This window comes from Coregonus lavaretus (assembly GCF_964263955.1).
Source record: "Coregonus lavaretus genome assembly, contig: HAP1_SCAFFOLD_359, whole genome shotgun sequence".
Lineage (NCBI taxonomy): Eukaryota > Metazoa > Chordata > Actinopteri > Salmoniformes > Salmonidae > Coregonus > Coregonus lavaretus.
In genome coordinates, this window is record NW_028161076.1 from 330,981 (window position 1) to 357,380 (window position 26,400).

A 26,400-nucleotide genomic window follows, 5' to 3' on the forward strand; every position below is an offset into this window, starting at 1 on the left:
TACTATTCTACTAATTTACTAACATACCATTCTAAGAATTTACTAACCTACAATACTACCAATCTACCTCTCTCCATTCTACTAATCCACCATTCTACAAATCTACCTAACCTACTAACCTAAAATTCAAACAATCTACCATTCTACCAATCTACCAAACTACCAATCTATCAATCTATCAATATACTAAAATATTAATCTACCATTCTATCAATCTACCATTCTTCCAATCTACAATTCTACAAATCTATCATACTACTAATCTACCACTGTACCATCCTACCAATCTTCCAATCTGCCATTCTACCACTCTACCAATCTACCATTCCACCAATCTACCAATATTCCATTCTATCAATCTACCATTTTAGCAAACTACCAATCTATCACTCTAACAATCTAATAATATATTAATCTACCTTTATACCTATCTACCAATCTCCCAATCTACCATTCTACTAATTTACTAATCTACCATTCTACCAATCTACCATTCCACCAAACTACCATTCTACAAATCTATTATACTACTAATCTACCATTGTACCATCCTACCAATCTACCAATCTACCATTCTACCAATCTACCATTCTACCTAACTACCATTCTACAAATCTATTATACTACTAATCTACCATTATACCATCCTACCAATCTACCATTATACCACTCTACCAATCTACCATTCCACCGATCTACCACTCTACCATTCCACCATTAAACCAATCTACCATTCCACCAATCTACCATTCTACTAATCTACCATTCTACTAATCTACCAATCTAGCGTTCTACCAATCTAGTATTCTACTATTTTACTAACCTACCATTCTACCATACTACTAATTTACTAACATACAATTCTACCTTTCTGCCAATTTACTAATCTACCATTCTAACAATCTACCATTCCACCAATCTATCATTCTACTAATCTATCATACTACTAATCTACCATCCTACCAATCTACCAATCTTCCAATCTAGCATTCTACCAATCTTCCAATCTACCATTCCACGATCTACCACTCTACCAATCTACCATTCCACAAATCTACCATTCTACTAGTCTACCATACTATTAATCTACCATTTTACCAATCTACCATTCTACAAATCTATCATTCCACCATGCCATGAATCTACCAATCTACCATTTTACGATTCTACTGATCTACCATTCTACTAATCTCCCATACCTTAATCTACCATTCTATCATTCTATCAATCTACCATTCTACTAATCTACTAACCTACCATTCTACCATTCTTCGAATTTACTAATCTACCATTATACCACTCTACCAATCTACCATTCCACCGATCTACCACTCTACCATTCCACCAATCTACCAATATACCATTCTATCAATCTACCATTTTAGCACACTACCAATCTATCACTCTAATAATCTAATAATATATTAATCTACCTTTATACCTATCTACCAATCTCCCAATCTACCATTCTACTAATTTACTAATCTACCATTCTACCAATCTACCATTCCACCAAACTACCATTCTACAAATCTATTATACTACTAATCTACCATTGTACCATCCTACCAATCTACCAATCTACCATTCTACCAATCTACCATTCTACCTAACTACCTAACTACCATTCTACAAATCTATTATACTACTAATCTACCATTGTACCATCCTACCAATCTACCATTATACCACTCTACCAATCTACCATTCCACCGATCTACCACTCTACCATTCCACCATTAAACCAATCTACCATTCCACCAATCTACCATTCTACTAATCTACCATTCTACTAATCTACCAATCTAGCGTTCTACCAATCTAGTATTCTACTATTTTACTAACCTACCATTCTACCATACTACTAATTTACTAACATACAATTCTACCTTTCTGCCAATTTACTAATCTACCATTCTAACAATCTACCATTCCACCAATCTATCATTCTACTAATCTATCATACTACTAATCTACCATCCTACCAATCTACCAATCTTCCAATCTAGCATTCTACCAATCTTCCAATCTACCATTCCACGATCTACCACTCTACCAATCTACCATTCCACAAATCTACCATTCTACTAGTCTACCATACTATTAATCTACCATTTTACCAATCTACCATTCTACAAATCTATCATTCCACCATGCCATGAATCTACCAATCTACCATTTTACGATTCTACTGATCTACCATTCTACTAATCTCCCATACCTTAATCTACCATTCTATCATTCTATCAATCTACCATTCTACTAATCTACTAACCTACCATTCTACCATTCTTCGAATTTACTAATCTACCATTCTACCAATCTACCATTCTATCATTCTACCTTTCTACCAATATACCTTTCTACCAATTTACTAATCTAACAATCTACCAATCTACCAATCTTCCAACATACCTTTCTACCAATTTACTAATCTAACATTCTACCAATCTACCATTTTACCATTCTACCACTCACCAATCTACCATTCTACTGATCTACCATTCTACTAATATACCATACTACTAATCTACCATTCTACCTTTCTACAATCTACCAATCTACCAATTTAAGATTCCACCATTCCACAAATCTACCATTCTAACAATCTACGAATCATTCAATCTACTAATCTACAATTCTAACAATCCAACATTCTATCAATATACAATTTTACCAAACGACCATTCTATCACTGTACTAATCTAAGAAAACATGAATCTGCCAATCTATCAATCTACCATTACACTGATCTACCATTCCACAAATCTCCATTCAGAAAAATCTACCAATCTCCCACCCTAAGAATCTATCATCATACCAATCTACCATTCTACCAATTTACCATTCATCATTCTACAAATATACTAGCCTACCATTCTAAGAATGTGCTAATTTACAATCATATTTATCTACCGTTCTAACAATTTACCAATCTACCATTCTACTAATCTACCATACCTTAACCTACCATTCTACCATTCTATCAATCTACCATTCTACTAATCTACTAACCTAACATTCTACCATTCTACGAATTTCATAATCTACCATTCTACCATTCTACTACTATCTACTATTCTATCTATCTATATTCTATCTTACTACACCTTTATTAGGAGTGATTGAGGTAGCTGTGTTGGTGTAATAGTATCTACATGCAGCAGTGTGAAGAATAGTAGCCTAAATTACATCATAAAAAGGTGTGAAAGAAAGTAGCCAAAAGTGAATCATTTCACGTTTGAATCATTTCACGTGGTCCTCTGTAGCTCAGCTGGTAGAGCACGGCGCTTGTAAGGCCAGGGTAGTGGGTTCGATCCCCGGGACCACCTATACACAAAAATGTATGCACACATGACTGTAAGTCGCTTTGGATAAAAGCGTCTGCTAAATGGCAAAAAAAAAGAAGAAAAAAAAAGAAGTGGAATCCGCCTATGTTGAAAACGAAATCCCCCCTGTTTTGGAACGGTTATTCGAATATCCGAACGGACGTTAATATTCGATTACTTGGGAGAGTATTCATTTTTGTAAATTTAATTTAAAAAAATGATCTATGTGACATTGCTACATAGCCTACCATTACATTCTGCATTTTAATAAAACAAACGTTTTCTGACAGTTTTTATGAGCCCGCCCCATTAAAAAAGACACTACGGTAGCCTACACACTTGTGTAGCAAGTAAAGTGGGGGATTTCTAATCTATGCAAAATGGAGTTACATTTACAGAATTAAATTGGCTAAATGAGAAGGAGTATTTGTATTTATTATGGATCCCCAAGCTGCTCTTCCTGGGGTCCAGCGAAATTAAGGCAGTCATACATTTTTAAAACATTTACAATACATTCATAACAGATTTCACAACATATTAAGTGTGTGCCCTCAGGCCATTACCATATCTCTATAACACAAAATCCATGTGTACATGTGTGTATAGTGTGTATGTTATCGTGTGTTTATGTTTGTGTTGCTTCACAGTACCCGCTGTTCCATAAGGTGTATTTTTATCTGTTTTTTAAATCAAATTTTACTGCTGGCATGACTTACTTGATGTGGAATAGAGTTCCATGTGTCATGGCTCTATGTAGTACTGTGCGCCTCCCATAGTCTGTTCTTGACTTGGGGACTGTGAAGAGACCTCTGGTGGCATGTCTTGTGGGGTATGCATGGGTGTCCGAGCTGTGTGCCAGTAGTTCAAACAGACAGCTCGGAGCATTCAACATGTTAATACCTCTCACAAATACAAGTAGTGATGAAGTCAATCCTCTCCACCACTTTGAGCCAGGAGAGATTGACATGCATATTATTAATGTTAGCTCTCCGTGTACATTTAAGGGCCAGCCGTGCTGCCCTGTTCTGAGCCTTTGTAATTTTCTGAGGTCCCTCTTTGTGGCACCTGACCACACGACTGGACAGTAGTCCAGGTGCGACAAAACTAGGGCCTGTAGGACCTGCCTTGTTGATAGTGCTGTTAAGAATGCAGAGCAGCGCTTAATTATAGACAGACTTCTACCCATCCTAGCTACTGTTGTATCAAAATGTTTTGACCATGACCGTTTATAATCCAGGGATACTCCAAGCAATTTAGTCACCTCAACTTGCTCAATTTCCACATTATTCATTACAAGATTTAGTTGAGGTTTAGGGTTTAATAAATGGTTTGGCTTTACTCAAAGCCAGTGGCATGTCGTTAGTAAAGATTGAAAAAAGTAAGGGGCCTAGACAGCTGCCCTGGGGAATTCCTGATTCTACCTAGATTACGTTGGAGAGGCTTCCATTAAAGAACACCCTCTGTGTTCTGTTAGACAGGTAACTCTTTATCCACAATATAGCAGGGGGTGTAAAGCCATAACACATAGGTTTTTCCAGCAACAGACTATGATCGATAATGTCAAAAGTGGTTATCCCACTGGCTATAAGGTGAATGCACCAATTTGTAAGTCGCTCTGGATAAGAGCGTCTGCTAAATGACGTAAATGTAATGTAAATGTATCTACCAAACTACTAATCTACCATTCTACCGTTCTACAATTCCAGCATTCTAATAATCTATCATTTTACCAATCTACCATTCTACCACTCCACCAATCTACCATTCTACTGATCTACCATTCTACTAATATACCATACTACTAATCTACCATACTACTAATCTACCATTCTACTTATCTATCAATTTAAGATTCCACCATTCCACAAATCTACCATTCTAACAATCTACGAAACATTCAATCCACTAATCTACAATTATACCAATCCAACATTATATAATAATAATAATATAATAATATACCATTTAGCAGACGCTTTTATCCAAAGCGACTTACAGTCATGTGTGCATACATTTTTGTGTATGGGTGGTCCCGGGGATCGAACCCACTACCTTGGCGTTACAAGCGCCGTGCTCTACCAGCTGAGCTACAGAACTACCAATTTACCAAACTACCAATCTATCACTCTACTATTCTAAGAAAATATGAATCTACCATTCTACCTATCTGCCATTCTACCAATCTATCATTATACCAATCTACCATTCTAGAAATCTACCATTCAAAAAAATCTACCAATCTCCCACCCTAAGAATCTACCATTCTACCAATTTACCATTCGACCATTCTACCAATCTACCATTCTACCATTCTATTAATCTACCATTCTAAAAATCTACCATTCTACCATTCTACTAATCTACCATTCTAAAAATCTACCAATCTTTTAATCTACAATTCTACCAATCTACCAATCTACCATTCTATCAATCTACCATTCTACTAACCTACCATTCTACCAATCTACTATTCTACCATTCTACAATTCTACCAATCTACCATTCTACCATTCTACCATTCAACCAGTCTACCAAACTGCTAACCTACCATTCTACCGATTTACAAATCTACCATTCTACTAATCTACAATTCTACCAATCTACCTTTCTACCATTCTACTAATCTACTAACCTACCATTCATCCAATCTGCCATTCCAACAATCTACCATTCTACTAATCTACCATACCTCTAATCTACGATTCTACCATCCTACCAATATACCATACTACAGATCTACCATTCTACCAATCTACTATTCTCCATTCTATCAATCTACCATTCTATTAATCTACCATTTCACCAAACTACCAATCTATCACTCTACTAATCTAAGATATATGAATCTACCATTCTACCAAACTACCATTATACCATTATACCAATCTACCAATCTACCATTCTTCTAATCCACCATTCTATCAATCTACCATTCTACTAATCTACCATTCTAACAATCTATATAATCTACTAACCTAAAATTCTAACAATCTACCACTCTATATATCTACCCATCCACCAATCTACATATCTATCGATCTACTAATCTACTAACATATTAATCTACCATTCTACTAATCTACCATTCTATCAATCTACAATTCTAACAAACTACCAATCTGTCAATCTATTACTCTACCATTTTATCAATCTACCATTCTACCAATCTACCATTCTACTAATCTACCTTTCTACGAATCTACCATTCTATCAATCTACCATTCCACGATCTATCACTCTACCAATCTACCATTTCACCAATCTACAATCTACCATTTTATCAATCTACAAATCTACCATTCTATCAATCTACCAATCTACCACTCCACCAATATACCATTCTACTGACCTACCAGTCTACTAATATACCATCCTTCTAATCTACTATTCTACCAATCTACCATTCTACCATTCTACTAATCTACCATACCTTAATCTACCATTCTACCATTCTATCAAGCTACCATTCTACCGTTCTAACAATCTACTATTTTACGAATTTACTAACCTACCATTCTACCATTCTACGAATTTACTAACCTACAATTCTATCAATCTACCTTTTTACCAAGTTACTAACCTACCAATCTACCATTCTACCAATCTACCATTCCACCAATCTACCATTCCAACATTCTAATAATCTATCATACCACTAATCTACCATCCTACCAATCTACCAATCTGCCAATCTACCAATCTACCATTCTACTATTTTACCGATCTACCACTCTACCAATCTTCCAATTTACCGTTCCACCAATCTACCAATCTACCATTATACCAATCTACCATTCTACAAATCTACCTTTCAAAAAAGCCTACTAATCTTCCACCCTAAGAATCTACCATTCTAGCAATCTATCATTTTACCAATTTACCATTCTACCATTCTAGCAATCTACAATTCTGCAATTCTACAAATACACTAGCCTAACATTCTAATAATGTGATAATCTACAATTCTACTATTCTAACTTAATAACAATCTACCAATCTACCAATCTACTAATCTACAATTCTACGAATCTAGCAATTTTCCATTCTACCATTCTACTAATATACCACTCCACCATTCTACCAATCTACCATTTTACCAATCTACAACTCTACTAATCTACCAATCGACAAATCTACCATACCACTAATCTACCATTCTACCATCATACCAATATGCCATTCTACCAATCTACCATTCCTCCAACCTACCAATATACCATTCCAACAATCTATCAATCTACCAATCTACCAATCTACTGTTCTACCATTCTACCAATCTACCATTCTACCAATCTACCATTCCAGCAATCTACCATTCCAACATTCTAATAATCTATCATACCACTAATCTACCATCCTACCAATCTACCAATCTGCCAATCTACCATTCTACTATTTTACCGATCTACCACTCTACCAATCTTCCAATTTACCGTTCCACCAATCTACCAATCTACCATTCTATCAATCTACCAATCTACCCTTCTACCACTCCACCAATCTACCATTCTACAGATCTACCATTCTACTAATATACCATACTACTAATCTACCATACTACTAATCTACCATTCTACCTATCTATCAATTTAAGATTCCACCATTCCACAAATCTACCATTCTAAAAATCTACGAATCATTCAATCAACTAATCCACAATTCTCCTAATCCACCATTCTATCAATCCACCATTTTACCAAACCACCAATCTATCACTCTACTAATCTAAGAAAATATGAATCTACCATTCTACCTATCTGCCATTCTACCAAACTACCATTATACCAATCTACCATTATACCAATCTACCATTCTACAAATCTACCATTCAAAAAACCTACTAATCTTCCACCCTAAGAATCTACCATTCTACCAATCTATCATTCTACCAATTTACCATTCTACCATTCTAGCAATCTACCATTCTGCAATTCTACAAATACACTAGCCTAACATTCTAATAATGTGATAATCTACAATTCTACTATTCTAACTTAATAAAAATTTACCAATCTACCATTCTACTAATCTACCATTCTAAAAATCTACCAATCTACTAATCTACAATTCTACGAATCTAGCAATTTTCCATTCTACCATTCTACTAATATACCACTCCACCATTCTACCAATGTACCATTCTACCAATCTACAATTCTACTAATCTACCAATTGACAAATCTACCATTCCACCAAACTACCATTCTACTAATCTACCATACCACTAATCTACCATTCTACCATCATACCAATATGCCATTCTACCAATCTACCATTCCTCCAACCTACCAATATACCATTCCAACAATCTACCAATCTACCAATCTACTGTTCTACCATTCTACCAATCTACCATTCTACTAATCTACCATTCTAACAATCTACTAATGTAAAATTTTACAAATCCACCATTCTATCAATCTACCATTTTACCAAACTACCAATCTATCACTCTACTAATCTAAGATATATGTATCTACAATTCTACCTATCTACCATTCTACCATTTTACCAATCTACCATTCTAACAATCTACCATTCTACTAATCTACCATTCCAACAATCTACCAATCTCTCATCCTAATAATCTACCATTCTACCAATATACATTCTACCAATTTACCATTCTACCATTCTACAATTCTACTAATCTACCCTTCTACCATTCTACCAATCTACTAACCTACCATTCTACCATTGTAACAAATTACTAATCTACCATTATACCAATCTCAATTCAACAACTCTACCATTCCACTAATCTACCATACTATTAATCTACCATTCTACCATCCTACCAATCTACCATTCTACCAATCTACAATTCTACCTATCTATCATTCCACCATTCCAAGAATCTATCTATCTACCAATCCACCATTCCACCAATCTACCATTCTACCATTATACCGTTCTACCAATCTACTATTCTACTAATTTACTAACCTACCATTCTACCAATCTACCAATCTACCAATCTACCATTCCACCAATCTACCATTCCAACATTATAATAATCTATCATACTACTAATCTACCATTCTACCATCCTACCAATCTACCATTCTACCATTCTACAAATCTACCAATCTTCCATTCCACCGATCTACCACTCTACCATTCTAAAATTCTACCAATCTACCATTTTACCAACCTATCATTCTACCAATCTACCATTCTACAGATCGACCATTCATAAATCTACCATTTTACCAATTTACTAATCTACCATTAAACCAATCTAAAATTCCACCAATCTACCATTCTACTAGTCTACCATACTATTAATCTAACATTCTAACAATCTATCAATCTACCATTCAACAAATCTACCAATCTACCATGCTACCAATCCACCAATCTACCAAATTACCTTTCTACCAATCTACCATTCTACCAATCTACCAATGTACAATTCTACTTATCCACCATTCTATCAATCTACAATTTTATCAAACTACCAATCTATCACTCTACTAATCTAAGAATATAAGAATCTACCATTCTACACATCTACCATTATACCATTATACCAATCTACCATTCTACCAATCTACCATTCTACTAATCTACCATTCTACCAATCTACATTCTACCTATTTACCATTCTACTAATCTACTAACCTAACATTCTAATAATGTACTAATCTACAATTCTACCAATCTACTGTTCTACAATTCTACTAATCGACCATTCTACTAATCTACCATTCTACCAATCTACCATTCTACCAATCTACCAATCTACTAACCTACCACTATACCATTCTAACAAATTACTAATCTACCATTCTACCATCATACCAATATGCCATTCTACCAATCTACCATTCCTCCAACCTACCAATATACCATTCCAACAATCTACCAATCTACCAATCTACTGTTCTACCATTCTACCAATCTACCATTCTACTAATCTACCATTCTAACAATCTACTAATGTAAAATTTTACAAATCCACCATTCTATCAATCTAACATTTTACCAAACTACCAATCTATCACTCTACTAATCTAAGATATATGTATCTACTATTCTACCTATCTACCATTCTACCATTTTACCAATCTACCATTCTAACAATCTACCATTCTACTAATCTACCATTCCAACAATCTACCAATCTCTCATCCTAATAATCTACCATTCTACCAATATACATTCTACCAATTTACTTTTCTACCATTCTACAATTCTACTAATCTACCCTTCTACCATTCTACCAATCTACTAACCTACCATTCTACCATTGTAACAAATTACTAATCTACCATTATACCAATCTCAATTCAACAACTCTACCATTCCACTAATCTACCATACTATTAATCTACCATTCTACCATCCTACCAATCTACCATTCTACCAATCTACAATTCTACCTATCTATCATTCCACCATTCCAAGAATCTATCTATCTACCAATCCACCATTCCACCAATCTACCATTCTACCATTCTACCGTTCTACCAATCTACTATTCTACTAATTTACTAACCTACCATTCTACCAATCTACCAATCTACCAATCTACCATTCCAACATTATAATAATCTATCATACTACTAATCTACAATTCTACCATCCTACCAATCTACCATTCTACCATTCTACAAATCTACCAATCTTCCATTCCACCGATCTACCACTCTACCATTCTAAAATTCTACCAATCTACCATTTACCAACCTATCATTCTACCAATCTACCATTCTACAGATCGACCATTCATAAATCTACCATTTTACCAATTTACTAATCTACCATTAAACCAATCTAAAATTCCACCAATCTACCATTCTACTAGTCTACCATACTATTAATCTAACATTCTACCAATCTATCAATCTACCATTCCACAAATCTACCAATCTACCATGCTACCAATCCACCAATCTACCAAATTACCTTTCTACCAATCTACCATTCTACCAATCTACCAATGTACAATTCTACTTATCCACCATTCTATCAATCTACAATTTTATCAAACTACCAATCTATCACTCTACTAATCTAAGAATATATGAATCTACCATTCTACACATCTACCATTATACCATTCTACCAATCTACCATTCTACCAATCTACCATTCTACTAATCTACCATTCTACCAATCTACATTCTACCTATTTACCATTCTACTAATCTACTAACCTAACATTCTAATAATGTACTAATCTACAATTCTACCAATCTACTGTTCTACAATTCTACTAATCGACCATTCTACTAATCTACCATTCTACCAATCTACCATTCTACCAATCTACCAATCTACTAACCTACCACTATACCATTCTAACAAATTACTAATCTACCATTCTACCATCATACCAATATGCCATTCTACCAATCTACCATTCCTCCAACCTACCAATATACCATTCCAACAATCTACCAATCTACCAATCTACTGTTCTACCATTCTACCAATCTACCATTCTACTAATCTACCATTCTAACAATCTACTAATGTAAAATTCTACCAATCCACCATTCTATCAATCTACCATTTTACCAAACTACCAATCTACCATGCTACCAATCCACCAATCTACCAAATTACCTTTCTACCAATCTACCATTCTACCAATCTACCAATGTACAATTCTACTTATCCACCATTCTATCAATCTACAATTTTATCAAACTACCAATCTATCACTCTACTAATCTAAGAATATATGAATCTACCATTCTACACATCTACCATTATACCATTATACCAATCTACCATTCTACTAATCTACCATTCTACCAATCTACATTCTACCTATTTACCATTCTACTAATCTACTAACCTAACATTCTAATAATGTACTAATCTACAATTCTACCAATCTACTGTTCTACAATTCTACTAATCGACCATTCTACTAATCTACCATTCTACCAATCTACCATTCTACCAATCTACCAATCTACTAACCTACCACTATACCATTCTAACAAATTACTAATCTACCATTCTACCATCATACCAATATGCCATTCTACCAATCTACCATTCCTCCAACCTACCAATATACCATTCCAACAATCTACCAATCTACCAATCTACTGTTCTACCATTCTACCAATCTACCATTCTACTAATCTACCATTCTAACAATCTACTAATGTAAAATTTTACAAATCCACAATTCTATCAATCTAACATTTTACCAAACTACCAATCTATCACTCTACTAATCTAAGATATATGTATCTACTATTCTACCTATCTACCATTCTACCATTTTACCAATCTACCATTCTAACAATCTACCATTCTACTAATCTACCATTCCAACAATCTACCAATCTCTCATCCTAATAATCTACCATTCTACCAATATACATTCTACCAATTTACTTTTCTACCATTCTACAATTCTACTAATCTACCCTTTTACCATTCTACCAATCTACTAACCTACCATTCTACCATTGTAACAAATTACTAATCTACCATTATACCAATCTCAATTCAACAACTCTACCATTCCACTAATCTACCATACTATTAATCTACCATTCTACCATCCTACCAATCTACCATTCTACCAATCTACAATTCTACCTATCTATCATTCCACCATTCCAAGAATCTATCTATCTACCAATCCACCATTCCACCAATCTACCATTCTACCATTCTACCGTTCTACCAATCTACTATTCTACTAATTTACTAACCTACCATTCTACCAATCTACCAATCTACCAATCTACCATTCCAACATTATAATAATCTATCATACTACTAATCTACAATTCTACCATCCTACCAATCTACCATTCTACCATTCTACAAATCTACCAATCTTCCATTCCACCGATCTACCACTCTACCATTCTAAAATTCTACCAATCTACCATTTACCAACCTATCATTCTACCAATCTACCATTCTACAGATCGACCATTCATAAATCTACCATTTTACCAATTTACTAATCTACCATTAAACCAATCTAAAATTCCACCAATCTACCATTCTACTAGTCTACCATACTATTAATCTAACATTCTACCAATCTATCAATCTACCATTCCACAAATCTACCAATCTACCATGCTACCAATCCACCAATCTACCAAATTACCTTTCTACCAATCTACCATTCTACCAATCTACCAATGTACAATTCTACTTATCCACCATTCTATCAATCTACAATTTTATCAAACTACCAATCTATCACTCTACTAATCTAAGAATATATGAATCTACCATTCTACACATCTACCATTATACCATTCTACCAATCTACCATTCTACCAATCTACCATTCTACTAATCTACCATTCTACCAATCTACATTCTACCTATTTACCATTCTACTAATCTACTAACCTAACATTCTAATAATGTACTAATCTACAATTCTACCAATCTACTGTTCTACAATTCTACTAATCGACCATTCTACTAATCTACCATTCTACCAATCTACCATTCTACCAATCTACCAATCTACTAACCTACCACTATACCATTCTAACAAATTACTAATCTACCATTCTACCATCATACCAATATGCCATTCTACCAATCTACCATTCCTCCAACCTACCAATATACCATTCCAACAATCTACCAATCTACCAATCTACTGTTCTACCATTCTACCAATCTACCATTCTACTAATCTACCATTCTAACAATCTACTAATGTAAAATTCTACCAATCCACCATTCTATCAATCTACCATTTTACCAAACTACCAATATATCACTCTACTAATCTAAGATATATGTATCTACCATTCTACCTATCTACCATTCTACCATTTTACCAATCTACCATTCTAACAATCTACCATTCTACTAATCTATCATTCCAACAATCTACAAATCTCTCATCCTAATAATCTACCATTCTACCAATATACATTCTACCAATTTACCATTCTACCATTCTACAATTCTACTAATCTACCCTTCTACCATTCTACCAATCTACTAACCTACCATTCTACCATTGTAACAAATTACTAATCTACCATTATACCAATCTCAATTCAACAACTCTACCTTTCCACTAATCTACCATACTATTAATCTACCATTCTACCATCCTACCAATCTACCATTCTACCAATCTACAATTCTACCTATCTATCATTCCACCATTCCAAGAATCTATCTATCTACCAATCCACCATTCCACCAATCTACCATTCTACCATTCTACCGTTCTACCAATCTACTATTCTACTAATTTACTAACCTACCATTATACCAATCTACCAATCTACCAATCTACCATTCCACCAATCTACCATTCCAACATTATAATAATCTATCATACTACTAATCTACCATTCTACCATCCTACCAATCTACCATTCTACCATTCTACAAATCTACCAATCTTCCATTCCACCGATATACCACTCTACCATTCTAAAATTCTACCAATCTACCATTTTACCAACCTATCATTCTACCAATCTACCATTCTACAGATCGACCATTCTACCAATCTACCATTCTACCAATTTACTAATCTACCATTAAACCAATCTAAAATTCCACCAATCTACCATTCTACTAGTCTACCATACTATTAATCTAAAATTCTACCAATCTATCAATCTACCATTCCACAAATCTACCAATCTACCATGCTACCAATCCACCAATCTACCATTCTACTATTCTACTGATCTACCATTCTACTAATCAACTGATCTACCATTCTACTAATCTCCAAAACCTTAATCTACCATTCTACCATTCTACCAAATTAACTTTCTACCAATCTACCATTCTACCAATCTACCAATGTACAATTCTACTTATCCACCATTCTATCAATCTACAATTTTATCAAACTACCAATCTATCACTCTACTAATCTAAGAATATATGAATCTACCATTCTACACATCTACCATTATACCATTATACCAATCTACCATTTTACCAATCTACCATTCTACTAATCTACCATTCTACCAATCTACATTCTACCAATTTACCATTCTACTAATCTACTAACCTACCATTCTAATAATGTACTAATCTACAATTCTACCAATCTACCGTTCTACAATTCTACTAATCGACCATTCTACTAATCTACCAATCTACCATTCTACCAATCTACCAATCTACTAACCTACCACTATACCATTCTAACAAATTACTAATCTACCATTCTACCATCATACCAATATGCCATTCTACCAATCTACCATTCCTCCATCCTACCAATATACCATTCCAACAATCTACCAATCTACCAATCTACTGTTCTACCATTCTACCAATCTACCATTCTACTAATCTACCATTCTAACAATCTACTAATGTAAAATTCTACCAATCCACCATTCTATCAATCTACCATTTTACCAAACTACCAATCTATCACTCTACTAATCTAAGATATATGTATCTACCATTCTACCTATCTACCATTCTACCATTTTACCAATCTACCATTCCAACAATCTACCAATCTCTCATCCTAATAATCTACCATTCTACCAATATACATTCTACCAATTTACCATTCTACTAATCTACCATTCTACTATTCTACCCTTCTACCATTCTACCAATCTACTAACCTACCATTCTACCATTGTAACAAATTACTAATCTACCATTATTCCAATCTCAATTCAACAACTCTACCATTCCACTAATCTACCATACTATTAATCTACCATTCTACCATCCTACCAATCTACCATTCTACCAATCTACAATTCTACCTATCTATCATTCCACCATTCCAAGAATCTATCTATCTACCAATCCACCATTCCACCAATTTACCATTCTACCATTCTACCGTTCTACCAATCTACTATTCTACTAATTTACTAACCTACCATTCTACCAATCTACCAATCTACCAATCTACCATTCCACCAATCTACCATTCCAACATTATAATAATCTATCATACTACTAATCTACCATTCTACCATCCTACCAATCTACCATTCTACCATTCTACAAATCTACCAATCTTCCATTCCACCGATCTACCACTCTACCATTCTAAAATTCTACCAATCTACCATTTTACCAACCTATCATTCTACCAATCTACCATTCTACAGATCGACCATTCTACCAATCTACCATTCTACCAATTTACTAATCTACCATTAAACCAATCTAAAATTCCATCAATCTACCATTCTACTAGTCTACCATATTATTAATCTAAAATTCTACCAATCTATCAATCTACCATTCCACAAATCTACCAATCTACCATGCTACCAATCCACCAATCTACCATTCTACTATTCTACTGATCTACCATTCTACTAATCAACTGATCTACCATTCTACTAATCTCCAAAACCTTAATCTACCATTCTACCATTCTACCAAATTACCTTTCTACCAATCTCCCATTCTACCAATCTACCAATGTACAATTCTACCAATCCACCATTCTATCAATCTACAATTTTATCAAACTACCAATCTATCACTCTACTAATCTAAGAATATATGAATCTACCATTCTACACATCTACCATTATACCATTATACCAATCTACCATTCTACCAATCTACATTCTACTAATCTACCATTCTACCAATTTACATTCTACCAATTTACCATTCTACTAATCTACTAACCTAACATTCTAATAATGTACTAATCTACAATTCTACCAATCTACCGTTCTACAATTCTACTAATCAACCATTCTACTAATCTACCTTTCTACCAATCTACCATTCTACCAATCTACCAATCTACTAACCTACCACTATACCATTCTAACAAATTACTAATCTACCATTATACAAATCTACAATTCCACAATTCTACCATTCCACTAATCTACCATACTATTAATCTACCATTCTACCATCCTACCAATCTACCAATCTACAATTCTACCAATCTATCATTCCACCTTTCCAAGAATCTACCAATCTACCAATCCACCATTCCACCAATCTACCATTCTACCATTCTACCGTTCTACCAATCTACTATTCTACTAATTTACTAACCTACCATTCTACGAATGTACTAACCTACCATTCTACCAATCTACCAATCTACCAATCTACCATTCCACCAATCTACCATTCCAACATTCTAACAATCTATCATACTACTAATCTACCATTTTACCATCCTACCAATCTACCAATCTACCATTCTACAAATCTACCAATCTTCCATTCCACCGATCTACCACTCTACCATTCTAAAATTCTACCAATCTACCATTCTACCAGACTACCATACTATTAATCTAAAATTCTACCATTCTACCAATCTACAATTCTACCTATCTATCATTCCACCATTCCAAGAATCTATCTATCGACCAATCCACCATTCCACCAATTTACCATTCTACCATTCTACCGTTCTACCAATCTACTATTCTACTAATTTACTAACCTACCATTCTACCAATCTACCAATCTACCAATCTACCATTCCACCAATCTACCATTCCAACATTATAATAATCTATCATACTACTAATCTACCATTCTACCATCCTACCAATCTACCATTCTACCATTCTACAAATCTACCAATCTTCCATTCCACCGATCTACCACTCTACCATTCTAAAATTCTACCAATCTACCATTTTACCAACCTATCATTCTACCAATCTACCATTCTACAGATCGACCATTCTACCAATCTACCATTCTACCAATTTACTAATCTACCATTAAACCAATCTAAAATTCCATCAATCTACCATTCTACTAGTCTACCATATTATTAATCTAAAATTCTAACAATCTATCAATCTACCATTCCACAAATCTACCAATCTACCATGCTACCAATCCACCAATCTACCATTCTACTATTCTACTGATCTACCATTCTACTAATCAACTGATCTACCATTCTACTAATCTCCAAAACCTTAATCTACCATTCTACCATTCTACCAAATTACCTTTCTACCAATCTACCATTCTAACAATCTACCAATGTACAATTCTACCAATCCACCATTCTATCAATCTACAATTTTATCAAACTACCAATCTATCACTCTACTAATCTAAGAATATACGAATCTACCATTCTACACATCTACCATTATACCATTATACCAATCTACCATTTTACCAATCTACCATTCTACTAATCTACCATTCTACCAATTTACATTCTACCAATTTACCATTCTACTAATCTACTAACCTACCATTCTAATAATGTACTAATCTACAATTCTACCAATCTACCGTTCTACAATTCTACTAATCAACCATTCTACTAATCTACCATTCTACCAATCTACCATTCTACCAATCTACCAATCTACTAACCTACCACTATACCATTCTAACAAATTACTAATCTACCATTATACAAATCTACAATTCCACAATTCTACCATTCCACTAATCTACCATACTATTAATCTACCATTCTACCATCCTACCAATCTACCAATCTACAATTCTACCAATCTATCATTCCACCATTCCTAGAATCTACCAATCTACCAATCCACCATTCCACCAATCTACCATTCTACCATTCTACCGTTCTACCAATCTACTATTCTACTAATTTACTAACCTACCATTCTACGAATGTACTAACCTACCATTCTACCAATCTACCAATCTACCAATCTACCATTCCACCAATCTACCATTCCAACATTATAATAATCTATCATACTACTAATCTACCATTTTACCATCCTACCAATCTACCAATCTACCATTCTACAAATCTACCAATCTTCCATTCCACCGATCTACCACTCTACCATTCTAAAATTCTACCAATCTACCATTCTACCAGACTACCATACTATTAATCTAAAATTCTACCAATCTACCAATCTACCATTCCACAAATCTAGCAATCTACCATGCTATCAATCCACCAATCTACCATTCTACTATTCTACTGATCTACCATTATACTAATCAACTGATCTACCATTATACTAATCTCCCATACCTTAATCTACCATTCTACCATTCTACCAAATTACCTTTCTAACAATCTACCAATCTACCAATGTACAATTCTACCTATCCACCATTCTATCAATCTACCATTTTACCAAACTACCAATCTATCACTCTACTAATCTAAGAATATATGAATCTACCATTCTACCTATCTACCATTATACCATTATACCATTATACCTATCTACCATTATACCAATTCCTTCCACCTCATGGTTTGGTTTTTGCTCTGACATGCACTGTCAACTGTGGGACCTTATATAGACAGGTGTGTGCCTTTCCAAATCATGTCCAATCAATTGAATTTACCACAGTTGGACTCCAATCAAGTTATAGAAACATCTCAAGGATGATCAACGGAAACAGGATGCACCTGAGCTCAATTTCGAATCTCATAGCAAAGGGTCAGAATATTTATGTAAATAAGGTATTTCTTTTTTTTATTTGTTAATAAATTTGCAAAAATTTATAAAAACCTGTTTTCGCTTTGTCATTATGGGGTATTGTGTGTAGATTGATGAGGATTTTTTTTAAATAAGGCTGTAACCTAACAAAATGTGGAAAAAGTCAAGGGGTCTGAATACTTTCCGAAGGCACTCTACTTCCTACCCCTGAACATTGACTCGGTACCGGTTCTCCTTGTATATAGCCTTATTACTGTTATTTTATTGTGTTACTATTTCCTGTTTTTATTGGCAAATCTTTCTTTCATTTTAACTCTGCATTGTTGGAAGTAAACATTTCACAGTAAAGTCTACACCTGTTGTATTCGCCGCATGTGACAAATACATTTTATTTTGATTTTTGATTTGATTTTAACTGACATTTACTCCTGAGGTACTGACCTGTTGTACCCTCTATAACCACTGTGATTATTATTTGACCCTGCTGGTCATCTATGAATATCTTGAAGAACAATCTGGCCTTAATGGCCATGTACTCTTATAATCTCCACCCGCCACAGCCAGAAGGGGACTGGCCACCCCTCAGAGCCTGGTTCCTCTCTAGGTTTCTTCCTAGGTTCCTGCCCTTCTAGGGAGTTTTTCCTAGCCACCGTGCTTCTGCATTGCTGGCTGTTTGGGGCTTTAGGCTGGGTTTCTGTATAGCACTTTGTGATATCTGTTGATGTAAAAAGGGCTTTATAAATACATTTGATTGATTGATGAGTGCTGAGTCTTTTATTACAGAGGCAGAGCTACGCCAATCATACGGTTTGAATAAAGTATGTGTTCCTATAGCAACTCAATCATACAGTTTGAATAAAGTATGTGTTCCTATAGCAACTCAATCACACAGTTTGAATAAAGTATGTGTTCCTATAGCAACTCAATCATACAGTTTGAATAAAGTATGTGTTCCTATAGCAACTCAATCACACAGTTTGAATAAAGTATGTGTTCCTATAGCAACTCAATCATACAGTTTGAATAAAGTATGTGTTCCTATAGCAACTCAATCACACAGTTTGAATAAAGTATGTGTTCCTATAGCAACTCAATCATACAGTTTGAATAAAGTATGTGTTCCTATAGCAACTCAATCATACAGTTTGAATAAAGTATGTGTTCCTATAGCAACTCAAACATACAGTTTGAATAAAGTATGTGTTCCTATAGCAACTCAATCATACAGTTTGAATAAAGTATGTGTTCCTATAGCAACTCAATCATACAGTTTGAATAAAGTATGTGTTCCTATAGCAACTCAATCACACAGTTTGAATAAAGTATGTGTTCCTATAGCAACTCAATCACACAGTTTGAATAAAGTATGTGTTCCTATAGCAACTCAATCACACAGTTTGAATAAAGTATGTGTTACTATAGCAACTCAATCATACAGTTTGAATAAAGTATGTGTTCCTATAGCAACTCAATCACACAGTTTGAATAAAGTATGTGTTCCTATAGCAACTCAATCATACAGTTTGAATAAAGTATGTGTTCCTATAGCAACTCAATCATACGGTTTGAATAAAGTATGTGTTCCTATAGCAACTCAATCATACGGTTTGAATAAAGTATGTGTTCCTATAGCAACTCAATCATACAGTTTGAATAAAGTATGTGTTCCTATAGCAACTCAATCATACAGTTTGAATAAAGTATGTGTTCCTATAGCAACTCAATCATACGGTTTGAATAAAGTATGTGTTCCTATAGCAACTCAATCATACAGTTTGAATAAAGTATGTGTTCCTATAGCAACTCAATCATACGGTTTGAATAAAGTATGTGTTCCTATGTCTTCCTGTTTTCTGATCCTTTACTTCCTGCCCTTGAACTTTCAACTCCTCACTATGATATCTCTCTCTCTTCCTCCCTCTCTCCCTTCCTCTCTCTCTCTCTTCCTCCCTCTCTTCCTCCATCTCTCTCTCTCTTCCTCCCTCTCTCCCTTCCTGTCTCTCTCTCTCTTCCTCCCTCCCTCTCTCCCTTCCTCCCTCTCTCCCTTCCTCTCTCTCTTGCTCCCTCTCTCCCTTCCTTCCTCTCTCCCTTCCTCCCTCTCTTCCTCCCTCTCTCTCTCTCTTCCTCCCTCTCTCCCTTCCTCTCTCTCCCTCTTCCTCCCTCTCTCCCTTCCTCTCTCTCTCTTCCTCTCTCTCTCTCTTCCTCCCTCTCTCCCTTCCTCCCTCTCTCCCTTCCTCTCTCTCTCTCTTGCTCCCTCTCTCCCTTCCTTCCTCTCTCCCTTCCTCCCTCTCTTCCTCCCTCTCTCCCTTCCTCCCTCTCTCTATCTCTTCCTCTCTCTCGCTCTTCCTCCCTCTCTCCCTTCCTCTCTCTCTCTCTTCCTCCCTCTCTCCCTTCCTCTCTCTCGCTCTTCCTCCCTCTCTTCCTCCCTCTCTCCCTTCCTCCCTCCCTGGCATTACAGTGAGGAATAGGATCTTACGGAGGGGATCAATGAATTATACATTTCCACTATAACAATCTACCATTCTACCATTCTGCCAATCTACCGTTATACTAATCTACCATTCTACCAATCTACCGTTCTATTAATCTACCATTCTATTAATCTACCAATAAGTTAACCTACCATTCTATTAATCTACCATTCTATTAATCTACCATTCTATTAATCTACCATTCTACTAATCTACCATTCTACTAATCTACCAATCATCACCTCTAGAATCCTGATGGATTCTGATGCAAAAAAAAGGCATCAAGGATCCAGAGAACCACATTATCATATCCATTTCACACACAGACGCACATGCACACGCGCGCACGCACACTGACAGTGAAAAATTATTAAATGTGAAATGAATCAGAATCTAAATCTGTATTTTAACAGTTTTGGCTCTGAATGTGTTCCACTTGGGGGCGCAAAGGAATGTCCACAAACTTCAAACACACAGCATCTCAGTATCGCGCGCTAAACTCAGACAACTCCATGGCATGTCATTGAATCACTGGAGCAGTTGAAAGTTAAACCGGAACCAACACTATCACACAACGTCCTCATAGTAATGCAGCATAGTAGGGCCTAGTCGCTTATTGGCGAATTCTTTCAATAGTGATTCATATAGATTATACCTCCCGAGTGGCGCAGCAGTCTAAGGCACCACATCTCAGTGCTAGAGGTGTCACTACAGACCCTGGTTCGATTCCAGGCTGTATCACAACCCGGCCCTGATTGGGAGTCCCACAGGGCAGTGCACAATTGGCCCAGCATTGTCCGGGGTAGCCCGTCATTGTAAATAAGAATTTGTTCTTAACTGACTTTAAAAAAAAGAAAAAAAAAAGAAATACAATTAAAACACCTAACCATGGTCCAGCACTGGGTTAAAAACTCCCACGGCTGCATGCTTGGATCTGTGCTAAAGTAGTGATGCCTTCATCTAGATGCATGACATAGCCTATAACCACTAACTTACTCCACATGGACCATACAGGAAAGGGACAGGAGAAGACTCACCTGGTCAGAACAGGTGACTAACAGACAGGTAAGGGACAGGAGTATACTAACCTGGTCAGAACATCCTAGACTCACCTGATGATGACAAACATGACCAGACAGTTTCCAACCAGTCCGACCACAAACACTACAGAGTACATCACTGCTATAATAGGGATGATGGGCGACATGGGCTCCGGGTCCCCCAGCCAGCTGCCGTTAGCCGTGTAGTTGAACAGCTCCAGGAAACCGGGCTGCCCTGTGAAGTTGGGGAGGCAGTCCTCGGGGCGACCGGATGGGCACTGGTCCTGCTTGAAGATCTGCACCACTCCTTTACTGTCCTGGGAACCGGCGCTGGCCATGGTGCTGAAACCAACCGGGCCAGAGGAGAAACACGAACTGAATGTTACACTGATGATTAAAGTGTTATTCTAAAACGGTGTGTTGTTGCAATAATTAACATGACATTTGCATGTTGAGGTGTTTGTACAAGTTTCAATATAGGCTATAGGCTATTTATCAGAAGATAATATTTTCAACAGAAAAACGTTCAAGGACAAGGACACATGTTTTTACATCTTAGTCATTTAGCAGACGCTCTTTAGCGACTTACAGTTAGTGAGTGCATACATTTTTTCATACTGGCCCCAATTGGAAAACGAACCCACAACCCTGGCGTTGCAAACGCCATGCTCTACCAACTGAGCCCTGCTCTACCAACTGAGCCCTGCTCTACCAACTGAGCCCTGCTCTACCAACTGAGCCCTGCTCTACCAACTGAGCCCTGCTCTACCAACTGAGCCCTGCTCTACCAACTGAGCCCTGCTCTACCAACTGAACCCTGCTCTACCAACTGAGCCATGCTCTACCAACTCAGCTACAGGAGGCTTGGACACCCATCATTCAAATAACATAAATCTTACCTTTGATAACTCCCTCTTTTAAAGTTGACTGGAGAAATCTGTCTTTTCCAGAAAAGAACCGGTTACCCTGGTAGTGCTAGCTATCCCGGTATCACCCGCTCTCAATCTGATTTCCCCGCATGGACTCACCACTGACTTCCCCGGTGGCGCGCTCCAAGCCTCAGGCGCTTGCAGTGAGTGACATCAGAGCTGAGAGAAGACGAGCCTTCCTAGACACACAGAGACACACGGCTATATGCAGCAAGCAAAACTGAAAAGATGGTAGTTTCCAATATGTAGTCTAAATCTGCATTCATTCTTCCCCAATGCAATTTTAATATGAGTTAATTAATCCTTCCTCAATCAATTTATATTAATCCCCCAGCCGTAAGTAGAGCGCAAGCACAAAAACATATCTCCTTTGTTAAATTAAACTATGTAACTATATAGTAACAGTGTTTTATCATTGATAATAGCCTACACGTCTGTAAGCACAATAACATATCTCTTTTGTATACCCAATTAAACTATGTAACTATGTAATAACACTGTTTTATCGTTGATAATAGCCTACACGTCTGTATATTTATCCAGTGATATTTAATGACTAGTTCAATATTCAGTAATCTCCTCATCAACCAACCAGCCTGTGTGTTTGCAACCTAAGGCTGAGGAAAGACAGAGACAGAGCACATGTTCAGGTTGACAGGATTTCCTCACCATGCAGCCCCATGCCTTCTGTAACATATAACCTGTGTCTTTACCATGTGGACCTCACTCAGTAACTCTACCTGATATCTAGATTCTAGAAGACAGTATGGAGGATTGGATTAGTTGATTCTAGAAGACAGTTTGGAGGATTGGATTAGTTGATTCTAGAAGACAGTTTGGAGGATTGGATTAGTTGATTCTAGAAGACAGTTTGGAGGATTGGATTAGTTGAATCTAGAAGACAGTTTGGAGGATTGGATTAGTTGATTCTAGAAGACAGTTTGGAGGATTGGATTAGTTGAATCTAGAAGACAGTTTGGAGGATTGGATTAGTTGATTCTAGAAGACAGTTTGGAGGAGTGGAGGAGTGGTTGTGTTGATTCTAGAAGACAGTTTGGAGGAGTGGATTAGTTGATTCTAGAAGACAGTATCTAGGAGTAGAGGAATGGAAATGTTGATTCTAGAAGACAGTATGGAGGAGTGGAGGAGTGGAGGTGTTGATTCTAGAAGACAGTATGGAGGAGTGGAGGTGTTGATTCTAGAAGACAGTATGGAGGAGTGGAGGAGTGGAGGTGTTGAATCTAGAAGACAGTATGGAGGAGTGGAGGTGTTGATTCTAGAAAACAGTATGGAGGAGTGGAGGTGTGATTGTGTTGATTCTAGAAGACAGTATGGAGGATTGGAGGAGAGTTGTTGATTCTAGAAGACAGTATGGAGGAGTGGAGGAGTGGAGGTGTTGATTCTAGAAGACAGTATGGAGGAGTGGAGGTGTTGATTCTAGAAGACAGTATGGAGGAGTGGAGGAGTGGAGGTGTTGATTCTAGAAGACAGTATGGAGGAGTGGAGGTGTTGATTCTAGAAGACAGTATGGAGGAGTGGAGGAGGTGTTGATTCTAGAAAACAGTATGGAGGAGTGGAGGAGTGGAGGTGTTGATTCTAGAAAACAGTATGGAGGAGTGAAGGAGTGATTGTGTTGATTCTAGTCGACAGTGTGGTTGATTGGAGGAGTGGAGGAGTTGATTTGAGAAGACAGAATGGAGTAGTGGAGGAATTGTGGAGTGGGGGTGTTGATTCTAGAAGACAGTATGGAGGAGTGGAGGTGTAAAACTGTTGATTCTAGAAGATAGTATGGAGGAGTGGAGGTGTTTATTCTAGAAGACAGTATGGAGGAGTGAAGGAGTAAAACTGTTGATTCTACAAGATAGTATGGAGGAGTGGAGGAGTGGAGGTGTTGAATCTACAAGATAGTATGGAGGAGTGGAGGAGTGGAGGTGTTGATTCTAGAAGACAGTATGGAAGAGTGGAGGAGTGGAGGTGTTGAATCTACAAGATAGTATGGAGGAGTGGAGGTGTTGATTCTAGAAGACAGTATGGAGGAGTGGAGGAGTGGAGGTGTTGATTCTAGAAAACAGTATGGAGGAGTGGAGGAGTGAAGCTGTTGATTCTAGAAGACAGTATGGAGGAGTGGAGGAGTGGAGGTGTTGATTCTAGAAAACAGTATGGAGGAGTGGAGGAGTGGAGGTTTTGATTCTAGAAGACAGTATGGACGAGTGAAGGTGTTGATTCTAGAAAACAGTATGGAGGAGTGGAGGGAGTGGAGGTGTTGATTC

General features: G+C 36.3%; 1 protein-coding gene across 1 annotated transcript in view; it reads right to left on the minus strand.

Moving 5' to 3' along the window:
- The window catches only part of LOC311121118 (delta-type opioid receptor-like), a gene marked incomplete at both ends in the record, with an annotated part of 55,848 nt that extends 32,309 nt beyond the window's left edge, over positions 1–23,539 (minus strand). Inside the window, one exon of the mRNA XM_084195650.1 lies at positions 23,274–23,539. Coding sequence (XP_084051776.1) covers positions 23,274–23,539 — 266 coding nt within the window. The remainder of the gene's footprint in view (positions 1–23,273) is intronic.
- Positions 23,540–26,400: the final 2,861 nt, after the last annotated feature.